The sequence below is a fragment of the Artemia sp. Qi Xiang Cuo genome, chromosome 2 (genome assembly GCF_049724085.1).
Source record: "Artemia sp. Qi Xiang Cuo chromosome 2, ASM4972408v1, whole genome shotgun sequence".
Lineage (NCBI taxonomy): Eukaryota > Metazoa > Arthropoda > Branchiopoda > Anostraca > Artemiidae > Artemia > Artemia sp. Qi Xiang Cuo.
This window is the reverse complement of record NC_142795.1, coordinates 60,075,209-60,098,135: the sequence shown is the minus strand read 5'-3', so window position 1 is coordinate 60,098,135 and position 22,927 is coordinate 60,075,209. Positions and strand designations below refer to the sequence as shown.

The 22,927-nt window shown below is 34.0% G+C and overlaps 1 protein-coding gene across 2 annotated transcripts in view; it reads left to right on the top strand.

The window, feature by feature from the left end:
- Nucleotides 1-22,927, top strand: part of LOC148955451 (SWI/SNF-related matrix-associated actin-dependent regulator of chromatin subfamily A containing DEAD/H box 1-like) — a 53,613-nt gene that overhangs the window by 8,816 nt on the left and 21,870 nt on the right. For both annotated transcript variants that reach the window (XM_089102313.1, XM_089102317.1), the window contains exons 5-9: nt 3,725-3,932; nt 6,818-7,081; nt 12,331-12,638; nt 16,265-16,496; nt 18,916-19,140. In XM_089102313.1, coding sequence (XP_088958439.1) covers nt 3,725-3,932; nt 6,818-7,081; nt 12,331-12,638; nt 16,265-16,496; nt 18,916-19,140 — 1,237 coding nt within the window. The remainder of the gene's footprint in view (nt 1-3,724; nt 3,933-6,817; nt 7,082-12,330; nt 12,639-16,264; nt 16,497-18,915; nt 19,141-22,927) is intronic.

Sequence of the window (22,927 nt, the reverse complement as noted above, 5' to 3'; positions counted from 1 at the left end):
ATTGCATTATCCATTTCCTTGATAGAAAATGGACTTCTTATGTACTTGGATCCTGTGTAAGGTTGGTAACTTGGGTTCATAGGAATTGGTGACATTTTGCTTCGAATATTTGATGTTAGCTTATTAACAAAAAGAGTTGCAGATAGCTTAGCTTTTTCATTATCATTGTCATAGTGGGTATTATTATGTATAAGCTCATACAGGAGTGGGTTGGGGGAAATCTTTTTCCCCCAGATGTGGCTTATGACTTTATGTATAATTGGCTCATGTGTTTCTCTGGAGAAATTATTTGCAAAATGATTCCACTACTTATGTTTAGCATCTATTATAGTACTTTTTAGATTAGATTCTGCTTTTAATTTTTCGAAATATGCAGTATGTGATGGCTTTTTTTTAATGAACTCGGTCCTGCCTGCTTTTTTTATTTTCCATTTTTTTTGGCACTCATTTGTCTACCAGACTATAGGAATGTGTTTAGGGTAGGTTTTCTTAGGTGTTGTCCTGGGGATAGCATGATTAGCTGTATTTATTAGTAAAGATGTCAATACTTCAGCATGTGTGTCAACTGTTGTGTTTGAAATGTATGAATTTTGGGGTGAAACTTGTGATTTCACCATTTAGCTTATTTTTGAACATGGACCAATTTGCTTTAGTGTTGATATATTTGGAGGTATGTGGTAGAGTTTCAGCAGGTTCATTTAGGGAACACACTATAGCAAACTGGTCAGTACACAGACTATCAATTTTATTCGTATAAATTTTATTCAAGATATTTAATGACACAATTTTTAGGTCAAATGTGGAGAATTTGCCAATTGTGGGTTGAAATAAGTATTCAGGTTCGGAGGGGTAGCAACAGCTAATTCATTATTATTTGAAGTCATATACTCAATCAATTTACCAGCTTTATTTGCTTGTTTATTCCCCCACAAAAGGCTGTGGGTATTGAAATCTCCACAAATAATGATATTTTTTAACATATTAGAATTACTTATGTAATTAAAGAAATCCATGGCATCTGTAGTTTGGCCATTAGGGTTATAAAAGCTTATTATGTAGGTTTTTATATTATTCAGCCAAACACTGATACCAATTGCATCAACATCATTAGCTAAATCTGGAAAATTGATGCCACAGAATTTTATATTATTTTTAACCGATAAAGCTACTCCACCTCCTTTTCTCTCAGCTGATCTATCCTTTCTCAGGATAGTATATTCCAGAGACTTAACTTGTTGATTTTGGATTAAATGAATTTCCTGGAGGCAAGGAATATCAATGGAATTATTATTCATAAAAGATATTAGTTCATTTAGCTTATTTTCTGTGAGTGGTCCTACGTTCCACTGGAGTATTGATATGTGTTGTGTTGTTGATTTATTTTTCATATGACTGTGCATCAATGTTCAGCTTTGTTAACAGTAAAGCAAGATCTTTTTTTGCTTGAATGAGCATATCATCAGGGATGTAGATTTTTGCCAATTCTGCAATGATTTTTGTTTTCTGTTGTTGATGTATGTTCATGGCCTGAACTGCATTACAGTTTAGAATGAATAAGCATATATTTGGGGATTGCATTTTTGGTTGTGCATCCTGTTTGTCAGTTAAGGGATTAATTCCTGGTAGTGTTTCTGGTTTATTTCTTCTTGGGAGGGGGGGCCAGGCTGACCTCATCTCACCGACCGGACAAGGAGGCTTGTTGACTTGGTGATTCCTTCTGATAGGGATGTGAGCTAGGGGGCTTAGAAGATGGTGTTTTATACGGGGTCCTTGATGCATTGGGGGTTTTGGTTGGTTTTATTATGGGCTTTATTTGGTATTGTTGGGCAGCATTTGCTTCCATTGCTGCAAAGGGGTATGGGATGGCCTTCTCTGTTACTATTTGGAGTTTTAGAGCTCTTTTCTTATGTGTAGGGCATAGTGATTTATTTTTAGATTCATGTGTGCCTTTGCAATTGATACATATAGACTGAGTGTTTTTGCAAGTTGTCGACTCATTAGGATGGTATGCTTTACAATTATTACGCTATAGGAGAATTTCATTGTATCTGTTCGTTGCGTGTCCCAGTTTGTCATACTTCTGATACTGGATAGACTTAAATTTGTAGTCCTTGTGTGGTATGAATTTCTTAAATAGGAAGAACTTTTCTGGGATACTAATTTTTTCCTTCAGTGTGAATAAGACGGGTCTACTAGTTTTTACGCCATTAGTTAGGTTTTACAAGTTGGGTAACATCATCAACTGGGATTGTGTTGCCAGCCCTATCTGAGAGCCCTTCTTTTAACTCCTGAATGGATATCTCTGGGGGAACATTATAAACTACTATTTTTGTTGGTGATTGTTTTGGGTTCCATTTAGATGCATTAATTTTTGGTATTCAGAAGGGATTTTAGGTTAATTATTGTGTCTGCTGATTTCTGATCTTGGACAGCTATTAGCAGAGATCCATCACGGTGAATATTAAGAGAGAACATTGATTTTAGCAATTCAAAAATTGCAACTCTTATTGCAGTAATCTTTTTTATTTCAAAGAGGGTAGTAGGAGTAATTTTAAGGTAAATTCCTAAGTTTTTGGAGGGAGGATCTTGGGCAGGGAGAAGGGAAATGCTTTTGATTGGGGAGATTTTTTTCCTTTTTTTAGAGCTTCTAGAAAGGACCTCTTGAAACCCATTATCATCATTTATGGTGACATTAGCCCCTACACTTATCATTGTCCTATTCTCATAATTGGAGCTATCATTTGAACTTTGAGATAGTGTGCTTGACCAGCCGAAATGGGTATCACTTTCACTGGCATTTGAGGTGGGATCTGGGGGGACTTTTTTTTTGGAGGACTTCTAATCATTGCCTATTGGAAAAGGCTTTAAACAAAACTAAAAACAAGAAGGGATAATAGAATGATATCAAACCGTCTGCACTATACTATGGGGAGGAGAAACACCACAGTATAGCCTTGAAGATGAATTGAGCAGGATTGGGTTGGTACAACTGCTGATTAAATGCGATAATATTTCACAAGAAAATTTATTTTAAATTTCTTATAAAGTTGCTGCTGTGACGGAAACACTGAAGCCCGAAATTCAACATTTCATTTGGTCGTCCTGTTTTTCTGTCCCTTCCTCTGATAAACTCCTTAGCAGCTCAAGCTGGACTCTTCGGAAATCTCTTAGAACGCCTGTTATTGTACGAAATGGGTTGAGACAAACTTTTGAATGTGGAAACCTATAATGAAAATAAAAATTCTGAAAACAAACATAGGAATGGCGCCATAAAGTTTCTTGAGCAAAACTAGAAATTCAAAATTTGATTTGGATATACACATAAAATCCGAAGAAATATGCGAGGCAGGATATGTTATTTTGGCATATGAGACTGTATGATACTATTAAATAGTTTGATATCAATTTACTTTTTGTTAATCGCTTTTCAAATGCGAAAAAATGGCAAGTATGGGTTTCGTTTGATCCTAGTGAAACTGGATTTTATGTGGATAGAACCATGGTCTAACGGGTGGTGGGACAGGAGATATTTCAAGGGATTCTTTCTTGAATGCAGACTAGACACATTATCTAGTTTTTGACGATTTTAACATGATTTCGTCGTCATGACAGTTTTATTAGAAATGCATATTGAAAAGTTAAGATGTATCCTTTATGTGTGTTGAGAGTATGCTCCTGACGATTTTGCTTGTTTAATGATGATTAATTTGTTGTATTCTATTAGAAAAGATACCGCCCGATGTTTCAAAATGAAAAGCTCAAACGTAAACGTGTGAAAGTGGACATGGAATCTGATGAGGAGGAAGTTGAAGCCTTTGATGCCAAAATAAAAGTGTATTTTTCTGAAAACAGTGACGAAGATGAAGACAATGATGTCTCGAAGAAGAACCACAACCACACCCAAACAGATGGTCACAGAAAAACTGTTCTTGGTAAATTCTCAATTTACAACTTCTCATATTCTGTTCTACTTGGTCTAAAGGATGTATCTTACGAAACTGTAGTTTCGAATTTATTTTAGATCAGTTATGTAATGTATGTTTTTTTTTTTTATTAAGGACAAATTTTGATTATTTCCTAGATATTTCGATCGTGTATAGCTACATTTCTCATGTAAGAGAGAGAAAAAAAAGTTTTTTTTAGGGCTTGGTAGTTGGTGTTAATTCTAGCACTTCTGATGTGGTAGACAAGGCCGTACAGGGGGGGGGTTGTACCCCCCCCCTCCCGAAATGTTTTTCTGACTCGTAAAAACGTAATAAAAATGGATATAAACTAATTTTGTATGCGTTTTTTTATTTTTTTTTGTGTAAACCCCCCCCCCCCCAAAAAAAAAAATTGAGTAAAACCCCCTCCGAAAAAAAAATCCGGGGTACGGCCTTGGTTGTAGATGAGGTGATGAACAAAGCGATTTTTAAATATAGCGCCATAAATGCTTCATTAATATTATTCCCATTAAATTTTGGTCGTGTAACTCTATTTATCTAGATAGTAAATTGTGTATTCCTTTTCATCCCATTTGTCACACAATAATAAAAAAAAAGAAAAAAGTTTAAAATACCTGCCAAATTTTTGCAATACCGTTTTATTCAGTGAAGCTGGAGCAGAGTCTGTAAATCAGAAAGCGGATCTCCAAGAATGGATCTTCAGCCAAAATTAAGGAAAGGGAAAGTTTTAAGAGTTCCTACCGCCTCCCTTCCAGAATAGAATAGAAAATACTGAAAATTACAACTGTAGAGCAAATTTGTTTTAAGGGATTTTAGCTGTACATGTAGGGCTAGAAAGGTTCTGGTCGTAATTAAGAAAAAAAAGGCTTAGAATCTGACTCAAGTTCATGGAACCACTTTACTGTAGTCAACAGATAAAGGAGAGCAGATCGTAGCTCGAGCTGAATCCTTTTTGTTTCAAATTTTAAGCAGGTACTGGACGTGTCTTCACAGTATATTTCAACTCTTATTATTAAGTTACTTCTAATTTAGGCCACACATCCACTCCTGGAAGTTTCGTTCAAGTAGTGGTTGAATTCTTTGAGTAGATCTAAGTTAATAATCTTGAATTGGGATACCTCCATTTTATTCCAGAAAAATCTCAAGTTTGTGTAGTCTATATATATATATATATACATATATATATATATATATATATATATATATATATATATATATATATATATATATATATATATATATATATATATATATATATATATATATATATATATATATATATATATATATATATATATATATATATATATATATATAAAAATATATATATATATATATATATATATATATATATATATATATATATATATATATATATATATATATATATATATATATATATATATATATATATATATATATATATATATATATATATATATATATATATATATATATATATATATATATATATATATATATATATATATATATATATATATATATATATATATATATATATATATATATATATATATATATATATATATATATATATATATATATATATATATATATATATATATATATATATATATATATATATATATATATATATATATATATATATATATATATGCCAAACTGTCAAAGCTCCAATTCTGTTGTTAAACAACTTAATTGGATTTTAGGCAAATGACTTTATGAAGCTCAACAAGCTTTTAAAAAAATCCAATTGCTCTAAAGAAAGGGATTTACTAATAGACAAAAGGCTCCCAAGACAGCACAATATATATTTACATTTTCTAATCCTTTTTTGGTTTACAAGACATAACTAGCTTTGAGAAAGTAGGGGATCTTGAATACGCCAATGATGGCACATTCCTCACTGAATCAACCATCCAAGCTATGTACATGTTGCAGAGCAGTTGACGTTATTGTCAAGAACAGAAGGCTCAGTTAGTTTGGACACATTGTGCGACGCGTAACTGAAAACGTGACCCGCCAATTTCTCGAATTTAATCACCCTTCCCAGTAAGTTGGTGGTTTATAGGAGATTTCATGTCCTTTATCCCCCTGAGATAGGGGACATAAAGCCCTTGTGAGTAATCATAATTGCACACGGCATTGATGGAGTGTGCCATCGTTCTATGATTTGCCTAAGTAACTCTCTGAAATAAAAAAAAAAATATAAAGAAAAGAATTGTAAAACTCACGGGGATCCAGATAGTTAGGCTCGAAAAACGCAGCTTTTTAAAGTATTAGGCACTGTGTGGGAAAAATCTTCCAATACCTCTGTCTTTGGTCATAGCCTTGTTTATTTATTTACCAAAGATAAACTTACAATTGGTGCTTCTTTTAATGAGCAAAAGCTACCACTAATACTAACCAAAATGACTTTAGAATGGATATAACGCCACGGTCATATCGCTGTATCAAATAGGGTGATGTACCGGAAACAATACTGTGGGATCAAGTGGTTATTCTTTCCTGGAATTCACGCATTTGTCAAATTATCTTGTTATGTGTAGAGTTTTTTTTTGGGGGGGGGGGCTTGAATTGTTGGCGTAATTGTTGTTCTTTTGGGGCGCACTGAATTTTTTTTAAACTTAACAAAGTCCTATTATTTTGTCAATACTTAAACCACCTTATTTTGTGAAATATTTACCCGAATAGCCAGTTTCACCATTCGAGTGGCAATTATACTAGCCCAGGTGGATTTGCTTTATGTTTTTAGATGAAAAAGTCTGAGGTGAGTAAAAGTAGATAGGGTCTTTATACTAAAATGACACAAGTCTCGGAAATGATATTTTTGCTTCTTACTCTATTAAAACTTGCATATTTGTATCTGATACATTTCTATTTCTTTTAAGAATTTTACAACGAAGCAACATTAAATATGTTGGCTGCCGTGCCCAGGTGTTCAAAGAAGAAGGCTGAAAAGATAATTGAAATGAGGCCTTTTGCAACCTGGAATGAACTCGTAAAGAAATTCAAGAAGTCAAAGACACTAACCACAGATATGTTAAATGCAGCGATTGATGTGATTATGATGCATAATGATGTGGATAAGTTGATGAAAAGATGCGAAAAAATTTCTGCCAATTTGCTCGAAAGGGTTGAAGACGTCACCTCTGGTAAGCACTTTATTGTCTCTATTAAAGTACTAAACTTTTTAAATACACTAAAAAGTTCATTCATTTTTTCCTTTGCTGTATCACTTGTATGCCGAACCTTTTGACGTTTTTGTTTGTTTCATACATGGGCTTCTGGCTGATCTGGAGGTCACCGAGTTGTTATTTGGCCAAATAACTTTGTTGTCCACCTCCTTAAAACGATACAGCAACTTAAAGGGTCGCCCTTTCTCGTTGAATATAAACTTTCTTAGTTTGTATGGTCAAAACCACTTAGAATTGATTTGGCAATCTTGGAATAAATTGTAGAGCTTAGAAAAGAGATCCGAATAAAGCATAGAAGACTAAAAGCCGACAGCTACTTTCCCAGAAATCTCAAGGAAACCATTTAACTTCCCCCTTCTGGGCCGGAGATAGAGATATTCACATTTAATGAAATTTGCATCATTAGAAAGACTAAACTATGTTTTATCGATTAAACGGAATAGAATTTTCTTTTTAAAGTTTAGGATAGGGCAGTCCCTAAAAAGGTTTTTGCATACCTGCTAGGAAAACGTTAAAAATCAACCTAAGGAATTATCCTTTGAGCAATTTGATAGCTTTGGGAGTTCCCTTTGGTACTACCCACTTTGATTGAAAACCTTGCCGTCAAAGGAGACGCATTTTTTATGCTACAGGTACATTGAATAGACGGCACTTTACTTAAGAATTAGTTAGAAATTATGTTTTTCTTTATTTATTTAGCCTCTCTAGCTTTTCGAAATGTTGACACATTCAAAATCCCCTATCGATCTTTACCAAAGTCCTAAGGAGATATCATTAGAGTAATTTGATAGCTTTGGGAGTTCCCTGTAGTGCGGTGGAAATTTGCTAATGTGCTCTTTGTCTTTGAGATGGTCAATCGCCGCCGGGGTTTGCAAAATGATTTTTAAGGTATTGAATGGTTTTAAATTCAGCAGGCTCGATCGCATGGTTCAAACTACTCTTCCGTATCATATATTGGCTCTCAAAGCGCTTTAAATTTAAATCCCTGTTCTGTTGCTGTTTTGGTAATTTCATTATTTTAGTATTACTTTCTGTTTCTCAAAGATAAATATTAAAAGATTTAGAAGTTTAAAGTTGTGATAGAGTGAAAATAATTTGGCTTCTCTTTTTGCCAGGTTGTAAATTTACGACTGCGCATATTGTCTGAAAAAATTCTTAGAATAAATGTTACCCACCTAATAAGAATGGCCTTGACAGGTTCTCACTGTTTCAATAAAAAATTTGACAGACGCCCGCTCAAGAGGTGTCAATAATGGGATTTTTAAGATTTATGTTTTGGTAAATCAGGCTCCGAAGAGTGCCAGCGATAAATTTTCTTCTTGTTAGATGTGATAGAGCATCTTCAGTCACAGGACTGTTTTTAACTTAAGCTTTGTCTTACTGAGGTTTTTGAGTAGCAAAGGTGTGCCACCTTCACTAAAATTCGATTTACATTTTCAAGGAAGAAAAGTTTGAACGAAGCTTACATTTCAAGACTTTAAATCACATTATTAAGGATAAAAGTCGAAAAAGAGCTTTAATAGTGAGAGATAAACTTTCCCTGGAAAATCTGATATCAAAAAAGGTTAGTATAAGTAACTTTTGTTTTATCCACCAAACAGGAAAAAATCACTTCAATCATGACTTTCGCCTTTCCAGAGAAAGATTGCTAAAAAAGTTTTCGAAATTATCAATAAATAATGCGGTAATACCTTCGTCAATTCTTGGACCAGGTGTGGTTAATTTTTCATCAAGATTTTTAACGATGCAAGAACAATCGGTGCTTAAAGATGGTCCGAAATTTTGTTTTAAACCGGATAAAGTCCCCGTTGAAGACATTATCTCTTCAATAGAAACATCTTTGCATAAAAACGCAAATCTAATAAAAGATGTTAGCTTAGTAAGAGCTTCTACCGTAAAAAACCTGTCTAATTTTATATTGAAATCAGAATATTCTAGTACGACCATCAAAGATATAAGATATCTAAGGAAATTAAAACGTGATAGCTCCGCCATCACTTCGAGAGGAGATAAGAGTAACACTTAAGTTGTCATAAATATTGAGGACTGCAAATCTGAATTAGGGAGTTTACTAAAACATGCAAACGCTCCAAAAAACCTGTCGTTTAATACAGCTGATTCTTTTACAAATTAGTTTAAGAACGAATTAAAGCGTTTAAAGGATGAAAGGAAACTTAAACCTCAACTTAATTACAAATACTTTCCAAGCAGTTCCTTATGCCCTGAATTATAAGGACTTCCCAAAATTCATAAGCCTAACCTATCTTTACGACCAATTACGTTAAGTACAAGGTCACCAACAAGCGTTTTGGGCAAGTGATTAGTGTCAATCTCTAGGCCGCATCTGTCTCCACAAATTTCGTATGTTGAGAAGTTTTCAACTTTGGTTAAAAAACAAAAAAAAGTATAGATTTTTTCAAGTTTCGACATTGTATCAATGTACGCAAATATTGATGTAAAATTAGCCGAAACTCCGCTAGAAGTGGATCTGTTAAGAAATTTGGACTTGATTAATGAAAAAACAGATTAGGAAGCTTCTATTATTATGTATTTAGTAAGGTTGTGCAATAAGTTCTCTTATTTTTTTCAATTCAGAGGGGAGTGTTTCGAACAAATAAATGGTGTACCTATCGGGGCCCCTTTATCCCCTTTGTTAGCTAATATTTTTGTGGAGAATATTGAAACAATTGCGTTAGATTCCTATTTTTTAAAACATGTTTTTTGGGGCCGGTATATGGATGACATTGTTTCAGTATGGGATTATGGGGAAGATGAATCAAAAGGATTTTTGGAACATCTTAATTGTTTGGGGGGGGGATTTAAAGTTTACTGTTGAAATAGAAGAGAATGGGAAACTTCTTTTTCTTGATGTTCTTTTTTTGAAAAATCAAAATAGTCTGGATTTTAAAATTTACAGAAAACCGACAAATAACAATAGAATTTTGTCTTATAGTTCCGGTCACGCTCGCCAAGTAAAAATTGGTTTGATCATTTCCTTAACTGACCAGATGTTTAGTATTTGCTCTCCAAAAATGTTTGAGGAGTTGTCTTTCCTAAGAAAAATGCAAATAGGTAACATATATTCAGTGTGGCTAATTAACCAGAGTTTCTCAAGAACAATGCGATGATTTCTAATGATTTCTAAGGAAATTTTGGACACTACTCAGGAGAATGATGTTTTTCGTTTCTTACCATCTAAACCCAGACTAAGTGAAAAACGTGAAAGAATTTTACAAAGCAATGGTCTAAGGGGAGCTTTAAAGAGTAATAATACTTTGGGTAGTTTTCTCAATTCTGGGAAGGATCTAATTTCATTGGGGAAACAAAGTGGGATTTATCAGATCCCATATACTTGAGGAAGCTCATATCCGGGACGTACTGAAGAGAGTCTTGTGATGATATTATTGCAGCATAACTATTATATTTTTTTGGCTCTAAAGTAAAATTTTTGTTCGGAAATATTTGCTTAGACACTTTTAGTATACAATTACAATTTCTCATGTAATTTATTTTGTTCGAAAATGTGTATTTTATTCCTAGGGATCTGGGTTTAAAACCAAATTTCGTGAAGATCTTCGATCAAAGAAAATCAAATTCAGGAGCGTTGCTTAGAATCGGGATACAGCTTAATTCGGGTTGTTCTTTATCTACGGTAATTTATTTAAATCTAACAGAGTAAAGTTCAATTCATCCAGTGTAGTTGACCTTTGTCCAAATGTTATATCATTGGACGCTAATGAACCGAATCCAAGAAGGTCAAAGAGGCTAGCTTCCGCCTTTGCTTTGAAAAGAATTAGAGATTTAAACAATATGTAGTTTTATTTGATTTCGTATATAAATTTTTGTTTTAAATTATTTTAGTTTAGGTTTACTACTGACGGTCACTGTATATGTGACCGAAATATCTGGTATTTTTTGTGAATTTTCTACACACTGTCTATTAAAAAGGATTTTATCCCTATTTTGAACTTTTATTGTATCGTCGTGGAAAGGCAGTGTGGTCTCCGAAATTATCTAAGTAGCAAAGAAAATAGGCCTAAGTGCTACTTGCGCAAGATATTGTCCTAATACAACCGTCAAATATAACGTTTTCTGTTGAATAATAAGGCGCATGGGAACTACTCATCTAGTGACATTGCATTTGTTGGTACAATATCGCTTAGTTGGATAGCTGATGTTATCAGTTTTTGCCCGGTTTTACATTCTTTTTAGAGTGATGTGCAAATAAAAGATTGCTTAGATCATCAATGATGCGTCGTCCTGACAGGGAATGCCATAAAGACGCTCTTTATGACATTTAATTATTTTTTTTTGTACTCCCGATTCTTTGAAGGTTTACCCCTATTTTAAACTCTCTTGGGGTGGTAATACGATGGTCCACAAAGCCTGAACATGAGTTTATCTCAAATTAATTAATTTAATTAAATGGTTATTGCAGTCCAGATATTTACACCAATAGCCACTGAACATTCATGTCTTCACGATTATGCATTTGCACGCTTCTTGATAAGGGTTAAGAAATAATACTGACATGTCATTTTAGGGCCGTCTAGTTTTTTGCATTGACATGTTTTAGCCAAATGAACCTGTTTGCCTCTGCTTCTGTGTTTCGTGTATCATATAAAATAATTGGTCAATATTCTTTTATTATTTGAGTGTATAAGAATTGGACATCGCTTTCAGTAATCATAATCATCACCGTCTTATTTATAACTCATCTTATAAAAGACAAAGCAAAAGCAAGAAAAACTAAAAGTAAACAACGGAAAGAAAGATAGACTTCGACAACTAAGAATACGGGACAAACGGAAAGGAACCAAAGATGGGAAGCCTCTTGGCATTCAGTAGAAAAATCACTGATACGCTTCTTAGTAACTCCAGCGTGGCTTACCAATCAATACTTTCTTTGCAGGAAAGAGTTACTTGTCCATGTTGGCAGTTCCGTTAATAATATTGAATGGTTTAAGCGTAAATTGGTGCAATTTTCATTTAATGAGAAAGTTTTTTATTCAGTATAATAATTATGTTAATATATGTCTGCTTCCTTCCTTTCTTTTTTCTGGATGGCTTAATAAATTTGTTTTTAACATTTTGCGTTTCATGCATATCTTTTTTTTACAACAAGCCTTGGGCTTACAGCAGTTTTCTTTTAATAAATAAATATCTTATTAATCGGTTCTTTTTTACTTACCTTCTACACATTTAAGGTCGGAAGAAAAGTCAGTTCGTTGAGCAACCAGCCCTTTTACCCAAAGAAATGAAACTGTCTGGCTATCAGGTCATTGGCCTCAATTGGCTTGTTTTGATGCACAAGCAAGACTTAAACGGGGTATTAGCTGACGAAATGGGTCTAGGAAAAACAATTCAAGCTATTTCGTTTTTGGCATACTTGTTAGAGGCTGGTCACCAAGGACCTCATCTTATTGTCGTTCCTTCTAGTACTCTTGATAATTGGGAACGAGAAATTCGAAAATGGATACCCTCGGTAGAACTTCTTGTTTATCATGGAAGTCAGGTTAGTAAGTTTCGAAACCCAGTTTTAAAATCCAACGAGTTTTGCTTCGATTATTATATTGTTTTCTTTTCTTTTGCTTGGATTAAATATATTTGATTATTATATTGGTTATAATTTTGATCGGTATTATTTTTTTTTTTCTTAAAAAGTAACTTCGATTTTGAGATTGATTACACATAACTGTCTGATCAATGTTAAGCTCCTAAGATATATTAAATTTTATTTTTTCTGTTTTACCCAAACAATAACCCTTCCACCTCGTAGGAACAGGTAGTTGTAGATAGCTCTCATCTCGCTCTCTCTCTTTCTCTCTCTCTTTCTCTCTCTCTCTTTGTCTCTCTCTCTCTCTCTCTCTCTCTCTCTCTCTCTCTCTCTCTCTCTCTCTCTCTCTCACTCTCTCTCTCTCTAACTCTCTCTCTCTCTCTCTCTCTCTCTCACTCTCTCTCTCTCACTCTCTCTCTCTCTCTCTCTCTCTCTCTCTCTCTCTCTCTCCTCACTGTTCATTGAACTTTCGTTTCGTGATCTTTTTTTTACTATCTCTCTTAAAAAAAAATAAAATAAAAAAAAATGCACTACTATAATGGTGGCTTTCGTGTTTAACTCGAATACTCTGGACTTCTTATATTAAACCAGACAGTTCGTCTTAATGATCCGAAAATAAATGGCACATTGCACTAATAGTAACCCTAACTCTGAAAAATGACATTTTGATAAGTATATGCATAAAAAAGAACCTTTTGTGGAGATTCTATGTGCGAATTTTTTTAGGTTTAAAACTATCCATGGGAAGTTAAAATCCTAAGAAAATTCGTTTGATTTTAGAAAAGAGGGAAAGTACCCCCAAAAATAGTGATCTTCATGAAAATTACACCGAGATATTCAGTATACTGATGAGACCTAGAAGTTTCTGAACTTTATAGAGGTTCCAAGCTCCCATCTACAAAAACGTGGATTTTTTAGAAGGATGGTCACGGATGCGTGTAAATTTTTTTTCTTCTTTGTACCAGAGACAGCCTTATCCAATCACAGTTACTAAAATATCAGGAAGGGGTTCATTCAAACTGAAACTCAAAATTCTAGTACCCCTTTTAATAGAAAAAAAGATGGCGCAACTGCAAAGTAGCGTTTTCTGTCATTTTGTTAAGTGAAACAATGAATTTTGCTTCAAGAGATTAAAAATGCTGTTGAGGAAAAAATCCAAAATAACCGATTGATTTATAATTGTCGTAAAGCTATATATTCATTTTCCTGGTTTCAGAGGCCGTAATGCCGCAGGTGGCGCACTGGCTGTAGTATGTAGTCCATACAAATAAACAGTTAATATAGATAGTTATTTTAAGCTTCATTTAAATCTGTTCATTCGTTTGAGGCTTCATAGAATTATGTACAGTAATGTATAGTTGTGTATCAGCTATTGGAGGGGGGAGGCTCAGTGGGTCTTTCTATTGCATGTAGTGGGAAGGAAGTCTCAAAATGTGCGTTTCTAGGTACAAATTTCCTTACTTTCAGTGAATTTTCAATTAAATATAGATTGAGAGAGAGAGGTGGGAGAATTTTACTTCAAATCTTCCTTCATTCCGAGGAATATATTTGGACCAAGTGCTTAATTTGGGTGCTGCAGGGTGACAGCTTCCCTCTTAGCGTTTCAAACATTCTATAAAAGATTACGTACATATGCATATCTGTACAGAAAGGGAAGGTAAGGGGGGGAATAGGATTCCGTATGAAAAAGATTTCTTCGAAGAACTTCCTCTGGAAACAATTCAGATGAAGAATAAGTATATTTCAGACCCACTTCCCTCATTGTAAATTCCTTATTTTTTAGTATTTTTTAGGTCTAATATTTTAGGGATTATCGAACTATCTTTATACAAACATTAAATTTAAATTTAAAAATGAGAGACGACGGGTTTGGCAGCCTCCTTCACATTTATGAGAGCCCTGGATTAAACAGTTTTCAGTAAGAGATTTTAAATACAGTGACCTCTTTGAATAGAAACTAAAAAATAAAAAAGAACTAAGTTTTAGATAAAGTAAATGCAACAGTCTAATCTACTGTTTTGGCTGATTTTAAATGTGCAATTTTCATTGATTCTAAGGTTTTTCGTCAAAAGGTATTAGGATATTAAGATTGGCCAATTTTAGCACGGAGGATAGCATCCTTGAAAAGGTGTGATCTTGATGAAATTATGCAGTGCAATTCAACATGTAGGCACGTAGGACAGCCCTGAGTCTATTACCTGAACACCAACACATTTTTTCAAGGAAGGAAGATCACACATGCGTGTGTGTTTTTTTTTCTGAAGGTAATCGTGTTGAACTACTTGTCTTAGATTGTCGAGATAAGGCTCATTCGAACGAAAAATTCGAAGATGTACTGCCTTTTTTAAGTAAACACGGCACAAGGATCAGGGATCACGGCACAATAAAGTTTTGATTTCTAGAACTGATGTCCTACAAAATATATATATATATATATATATATATATATATATATATATATATATATATATATATATATATATATATATATATATATATATATATATATATATATATATATATATATATATATATATATATGGTTGTTGATGGATGAACTACTACTAACAACTTTCTGCAGTACCAAGGCCAACGCATTTACGCACGGTCCTTCTCCATCCCAATCTGTTCAAAGCCTCCCTCTTTACACCGTCCTAAGAAGTTTGAATTTCTATTCAGTCTTTCCTTATGACAATTTGTCATCCTTCATCTGCAGAATGTGTCATCGCCATCTCAAAACTTTCTCTCGTCGTTGGCCTATAAAATGGAATAGGACTATTTTTTTGTACAGCTTTCTATTTAAAATGTGGTAAGTTGGACGGGTACCCAAAAGAATCTGGACTTCCTTTTATTTATGGAAATCACGTTATATTTTGAAAAGCAAGTGCAATAAATGGTCCTTTTTCTTCAATGAATTGTTATTTAAAAGTTAAACAGAAATTTAAATAGTGGGGGTGCCCTGTCTAGGATAACCCTGGATATAGTACGAAAACTGAGCAGAAATTCCATTGAAAAACTTATTGTTTTTTGTTTTTTTTTCAAAAGAAAGTAGAAACGACATTAAAACTTAATAAATTATCTGTTGGACGAGGGGTGCTGTTTTCCCAGCCCCTCAACCGCTGCTCTTTACGGTAACTTTTGACTGATTTCCCAAGTACTTCATGAGTGAATCCTCTACCACAAGAGCAAGGGAAATGGTACAAAAAGAATTTCAAAAGTGCTTCAAGAATGGAAGGGCTTATCGATGTCCATTTACTTTAAGCAATACTATTTTCATTTCAGATGTTTCGAAAGGAAATCGGTAATTAAAACACTTTGGATTCTTTAATCCATAATAAAGTCCTTTTGCTTAATAAAGTTGTGTAATACAATACTTTGTTGCATTCAATACTGCTTTCAGTAAACTACTTGAAAAACTTTACTGGTAAGAAAGGGAGGGTTAAGGAGAAAGGGGAAGGTCCCCTCATATATCGGATACCTTCATTTTGTTTTAAGTTTTAATGTTCCTTGTTACTTCAAATGTAAAAACTTGTTCTTTTTTTTACTTTATTTTATAAGCTAAAAAACGACATTCATCTTTTCAGGAAGAAAGAAGATTGATCCGCGTCGATTACATGCACGGACATCTGGATAACGTTCAGTTAGTTTTGTCAACGTATAACATGGTTATATCCAGTCCTGACGACCGTAAACTTTTTGTAAAAATGGGATTTGAATATGTCATTTACGATGAGGCTCACATGCTAAAAAATATGGGAACTCAACGCTATGAGCAGCTTATGCGTGTCCGTGCTCCTCGGCGAGTTTTGTTGACAGGTTTGATTGTTCATTTTTAAATAAGTCCAATTTAAAAAAATCGTATTAGTCATACCCGAACAGAAGGAGGGGGGGGGGGGGTGCACTGTTTTTATTCAGGATTTCATTTGAACATAGAAGTTGGATTCCCCTCAAGCTAGTTTGACCTGAGGTAATTTTATGGTAATAAGGTTAAAACAAGATGAATATTTGGAGAGAATCTGAATTTACAATAAGTTAATCCATTTCATTACAGCTTTCTTGTATAAACCTCCAGCTATTTGTAAGTAAATTTAGTTGTAATTCAGACTTATTTCTGGACAAATGAAGCTTAGCAAAAGCCAATATGATCCCCAGTTTTGGAAATCTGCCTATTCTAAACACATTCCTAAAAAATGTTTAGTTAGTATCTAGTAGTGGATTTAGCCCGAATCCAAGTTTGATTTTTTCTGTATATGATGATACTAGGCAAATTAGAGAACTTTATTATAAACCCTTTGGTATATAGAAAAATTAATCGATCAAAAAGGTGCTTAACATCCCCTTCTCCGTTTCTGAATCGTATCGCAATTTCAAAGGCTATTTTCTATTATTCAACACTATTTTGTGTTTAGTTCAAATTAATCTTTTAAAATTAATAAGATCTCCGGTTACAAAAAAAAAGTTTTGGCGTTATATCTTTGTATCCCAAACTTGTTTTAAGGTAATCGAGAAATGCTGGTTGAAAATACGCAAACCGTTTGTCTCAATCACCCACCATTTTTTAGATAGCTGAAATTAATCATTTTTACATGTTGACACTCATCGAAGTTGCTTCAACTATTCAAATAACCGTTTTTGTTGGTATCTTAAAAACCTGAAGTGATAGAACAAAAAGATTTTCAGGTTTTTAATCAGTATAAAACATTGCATCAGGAAAAGATTTTCATGTAAAAATTAGTGTGCAAATGAGCGCTCAAATATCTCTTTATGATGTTTCATCCAACGGAATCTTACAAAAGGGGATTAAAAGAGTGTTTTTTTGGTGACGTTTTGAATATCTGACGTTATCAAGCAAAAGACTTCATATTTGTAATCAGCATGAAAAAATTTCAGTAGGAAAAAGTAAACATTATGTCAGATATGTATGACTTGTTATTGTGTGATTCCTTTTCTGAGCTCTTCAAAGTTTATCAAAGCGCAAATATGGGACCTACTGCTCTCTGCTGAGCGCGAAGCTCTTTGTTTTGGAGCTCTAAAACGGTCTGCTCTCTAAAATGTAAAAATCTAGTCTTCACCATGCATGTATGACTTTAATGGTACAGTTGAATTAAATATATATGTTTATACATATATTATATATATATATATATATATATATATATATATATATATATATATATATATATATATATATATATATATATATATATATATATATATATAAACACCCGGTAACAGTTTACCGTCCCAATGGACAACCAGGGGCTCCTTTTTAGGAATATTTACTTTATCAAATTTCTTTAGTATATTGTTCTCTGAACATTTGCCTTCTATGGTTTAATGAAGTTTTCGAGACTTTGTACTCAAGAGGGTTAAGATTATCGATCTAACAAAATGGACAATTTCATGTTTAAAACGTCTTTAACAGCCCTTGCAAATAAAAATTTCATCCTCTTGCTTTCAGATGGTCCTGGATCTTCTACAGCTTCTTCAGGGACGTTCATTTCCTCCAAGATCCCAATTTCCTGGTAGATGCTGTCTACCAGTTTTAGTATTTATGCTGTGCTTCCTTTTCCTCTTTACCTGTCAAACAGAACTTTCTTTGGTAAACTAGTCAGGTAATCCCCATAAAATAAAATACTAAATTGGAATAAAAGGATCGTTATATTTGATAATTGAGTTTCAAAATACTTTTTAATAAAAAAATGTTAATTCCGAGACAGATTATGCAAAAACCCGTAAAATTCTTCGAATACCCCAAACTGGCTCCTAAAGGTACCAGGTCGCGTTATTGGGACTAAAGACTGTTGTGACTCTGTTTTCCTTAAAATGATAACAATTATGTAGGGAATATAAAGTTTCATAAACAAAATTGGCTTTCTTTTGAGAGATTAAGCGTGTTTTTACTAATTACTGTTCTGGAGTTATGGCTCCATACTTCAGCTTTTTGGCCAAAATTTGGAATTTTTCAAACTTTGAGCGACGAGCAGCACGGGTTAACGTTGCTTAATCAAGCTCAAATTACGGCCATCTTAATATCTAGAAAGGGGAATCGTTTTGTGGGGTTGAGACAAACAAAATTCCGACATCGATTTTTTGCGGTCACCCTAGTGTATACTCCCATCTTGTATACAATTCTATTCTCCATTTTCAAAGTGGTTGTGCTGACTAGCCGCGAAATAATATTTGCGTTTTGATGTATGTGGTGTATGTTCTTAGTTTTATTCGTTTATTCAAGGTACTCCGCTACAGAATAGTTTAGTAGAACTGATGTCTCTACTGGTGTTTGTGATGCCTGAAATGTTTCATAACAAAATGCAAACTCTCAAAAACGTTTTTAGTATGTTCCCAAAAGGCGTGGAACAGAGAGAGAAGACCAAGTTTGAAAGTGAACGAATAGCACAAGCCAAAAACATTATGAAGCCCTTTTTCTTAAGGAGGTTGAAAAGTGAAGTACTTCAAGGTGTGTCTCTTTGCTTTTTTTTATGGGTTTTTTTTCTCAGCCTCGTTTTTTCTCTCAAGTCAAAAAGCCTCTCAGACGACTGCCATAAAAAAGAAAAACAAATGGAGTCTTTACCTTTAGGTGGAGGCTAGGGAGTAAATATTTTGCCTTCTTCTTCTAAACACTAAATTTCAAGCCCTTGAACCCATAACCCCCCCCCCCCCACACACACACAAAAAAAAAAATCCTGAAAGTTGCAAGTCGGTTCCCCAGCCCAAGAAAGATCAACGTAGAGTTAGGAAAATACAAAATTTGTTACCTTTGAATGAAACCAATCTTTTTGCTATCTGTATGATGAAAAGTTCTTCCTTCCCTTCAAACATAAAAAGAGAAGAGAAACCGTTGAATACTCTTTGATGATTATCAGAAACATACTGACGCTTCAGGTAAGGTGATACATCTTCCAATAGGTCTTAGTTACCACCTGTATTGTCATTGTCTGGGATTTAACAACATTACCAATTAAATAGAGTTAGATAAAAATTTCTATTTTATTATTCTCCATTTTTTATGCGTTGTTTCTTCCTATTTGTGATATATTTTTTTTAGCTTTTGTGGTTTTCCTCAGCTATGGAAATTAATAGACACAGTTGCCCACCAGTTCAAACATAATGGATATTGTTTCGTATTCATCTTTCCTAATTCACTTTTATTCTTTTTAATCCAATATTTACCACTCAGCTAATTATTCAATTTTCCTTGTCCATTCTTTATCTTCTCTAATTCATTGTTTATCCTTGATTTATGTAACTATTGTAATCATTTTTCACTTCTTTGATTCGTTCCTTATTCTCTATTTACTCTTTTACTTAACTGTTTAAGTTCGTTCTTTGTCTGTTGTAAAGCACCGTCTGTCTGGTCAATTGTTACTACAGTGATGTCCCTTAACAAACTCACTATTGCGCTTTTTGCTATGAAACTATAAAACGTTGATGATGTATAGCTGCGCCAATTCAAGAAAATGTGGGAGTATAAAAATTAAAAAAAAATTAAAATCTTGAATTTTGGTGACTTTTTTCTTTAAAAAAAAAATACAAAAAGGTATTGTTCAAAACCTAGCATAGAAGATCTGTTAGTATAAAATACAAACCTTTCGGGGTTACTAACTATCACACTTTTTTACTTCTTATCCCTTTAGTGGTACACTCGACTGTTGTAGGTATGACAATCGCCAGGAAGAAATATCAAAAAATTCACTTTCCTGTCTCTAAAGCAGTACCAAACACTAAAAAGAGCAAAATAAAAAAAACGCGTTTAGAAAAAGGGTATAAAGCCTCCTTAATGATATTCTTTCAAAAACTGATCACCACATATTCTAAGCTTCAAACTGAATTTTAGTTTAAAACATTCCTAAAAGGGGAAAAGCTAGCAACAAAGAGAGAATACGCTATAAAAGCTATAAAAGAAGCTTATTAGCCCGTTTTTAAAACACCTGTTGACGTCACTCCCTCTTTCCCTTAGGTTGTCCTGAACCTGTTGTTCATTATCTTTTTGTTTTGTTTAATCACATTTTTTTTCAATTTATCTTCAGTTCTCTACTTTTAGTTTTGAAATTTTTTTTTTTTTTTTGTTTTGTTTTTTTTTTCTTTTTTTTTTCTTTTTTTTTTTTAAGGTTTCACTTTTTTAGTTTAAACTTTTCATGGCTTTGAAAAGCTTCGTATTTATTATGTATATGTTGGTTAATCGTAAAATATTAATTTATTTTTGCTTTGTACGTCACTTATTCATCAATGGGTAAAGCGGTTTTGGTAACTCAGGTTCAGCAAATTCTATAATCCAATGATCTTAATCCCACTGATAGTACAGTCAATCTAAATTAATTTTAGAGGTTACCGCAAACAAATTGCAATAATTTTGATTTTGGTATCATTCAAACCGGAAAAAAAATCTCTACAATATATAAAAAATCGGTCAAAATCAGTCAGGGTCGAAATTGGCGTTTTTTTTCGTCTTTTATTCTAAAATAACGACTTTAAGAAAGAAATAACTTGCACTTATAAAAAGTCGATGATAGGAAAATCAGGTACATAGATCACGAATATGGACTCAGTTCTGTGTTTTGCCATCCCTAAGTCGTTTGACCCCCCTTCCCTCACACACACTCACACGAAATAAAGCGTGCATTAATATAAGTTGGATATTACACGTAGTCGGATCCACGCAGAGAACCTTTATACTTCCTATGCCGAATTGCTAGGAAAAAGCCGTGTCCTAGTATCTTCCATATTCCTCTCCCCCTCGCCCACGCAAACCCAATCTGGTTTTGTATACATCTCAAATTGTCTCACATCTGCAATGTTCTTTCAATTTTGGCTCCTAGTTAACTTTCTAGTTACATTCAAGATCTAAGGTAGGTTTTGCCAAGCTGAAATCAGAGCATAGCTAAATAGTGTAAGGACGTGATGGGTATGTCTTATTATGACCCATCAAAAGTAAGGATACATTTTATTGTCAATAAATACTTTTCTCTACTAGAATGATTGAGATGTATGGGGGATAATCACAACTTAATAATTATACGTATAATTATACGTATACGTATGACCAGAATGCCTTGTGAAGCTGTCAAAAGCATCTGAAGAGATTGGTGTTATTCATACTCTAATGCAGTATTCCTAATGCACGTGAAACCCGGTTTTACACATGGGAGGTCGGGTTGAACCGGAAACAAGCGACCAACACAAAGAGTCTGGTATTTCAAGGCAGCAGAGGGACTGCAAAAACACACAAATAGTTATTGACTTTGTTGAGCAGTCGTCTCCTTTCGAGGGTGATCCCCTATCGTTTCGAAGCCTTGCTACTGGCTTGACTTCTGAAAAACAGTGGAACAAAGCAGTGGAAGTCGGGAAGAAGATTCTTGACAAAATGGTAGGGAGCGTTCGTTCAAACGGGAGGATCAGGCAGCCCTTGTGACGGTGAAGCAAATAAAATGGGGGAGAGATCCATCGTTTAGACCCTTCATTGCTGTTTCAGCGTCTTCTAAATATATCCAAAAGACTGTATATGGAAGAAGAATCTTCATTTAAATATGAACTATTCTCTTATGCTGCGTTGCTTTTTGGTGGTTCTGGCACGTTCTGAAAGCCAAATAAACTAGAGATGGCAAAAATTATCAAATGACTTTCAGAAATTGATACTACTGGGGAAAACTTAGTCTGAATTGCACCTACGTCTTAGACAAGGCTGATTTGCTTCACAGGATTCCCTGGGCGAAGAAAGAAACATATTTGGAGATCTTAGACCGATACTGGAACTACGTTTTGGCCAAATATCCAGACACCATTATTGTCTTTAATGGCTACGACACCGCTGCTTCGACAAAAGATATGACTCGTCTTAAGCGAAATTGTGTCACTGGACGGGATTACTATTTAGCCCAGAAATGAGATTGACTACCAAAAAGAAGGAATTTCTTTTGTGCAAAAAGAATAAAGCCCGTTTCGTCAATGTATTTTCTGATTATTTACGAGGCAAATATTTGAGAACCATCCAAGCTAAAGCTGATGCAAATTTGGCTATTGTGCATACTGCGGTTGAGTGTTCGAAGACTTTGGACACTGTAGTTATCGGTGACGATGACGACTTGTCGGTGTTGTTGCTCTATCATTTTATTCCTGAGCACAACAAGGTCTGCCTGCACAGTGAGCATAAGGTTTAACTTGGGACATCGAAGCCGTTGTTAAGAAGATTGGGACTGAAATCTGAAAACTGCTTCCTTTTGCTCACGCAATTCGCGGCTGCGCCACAA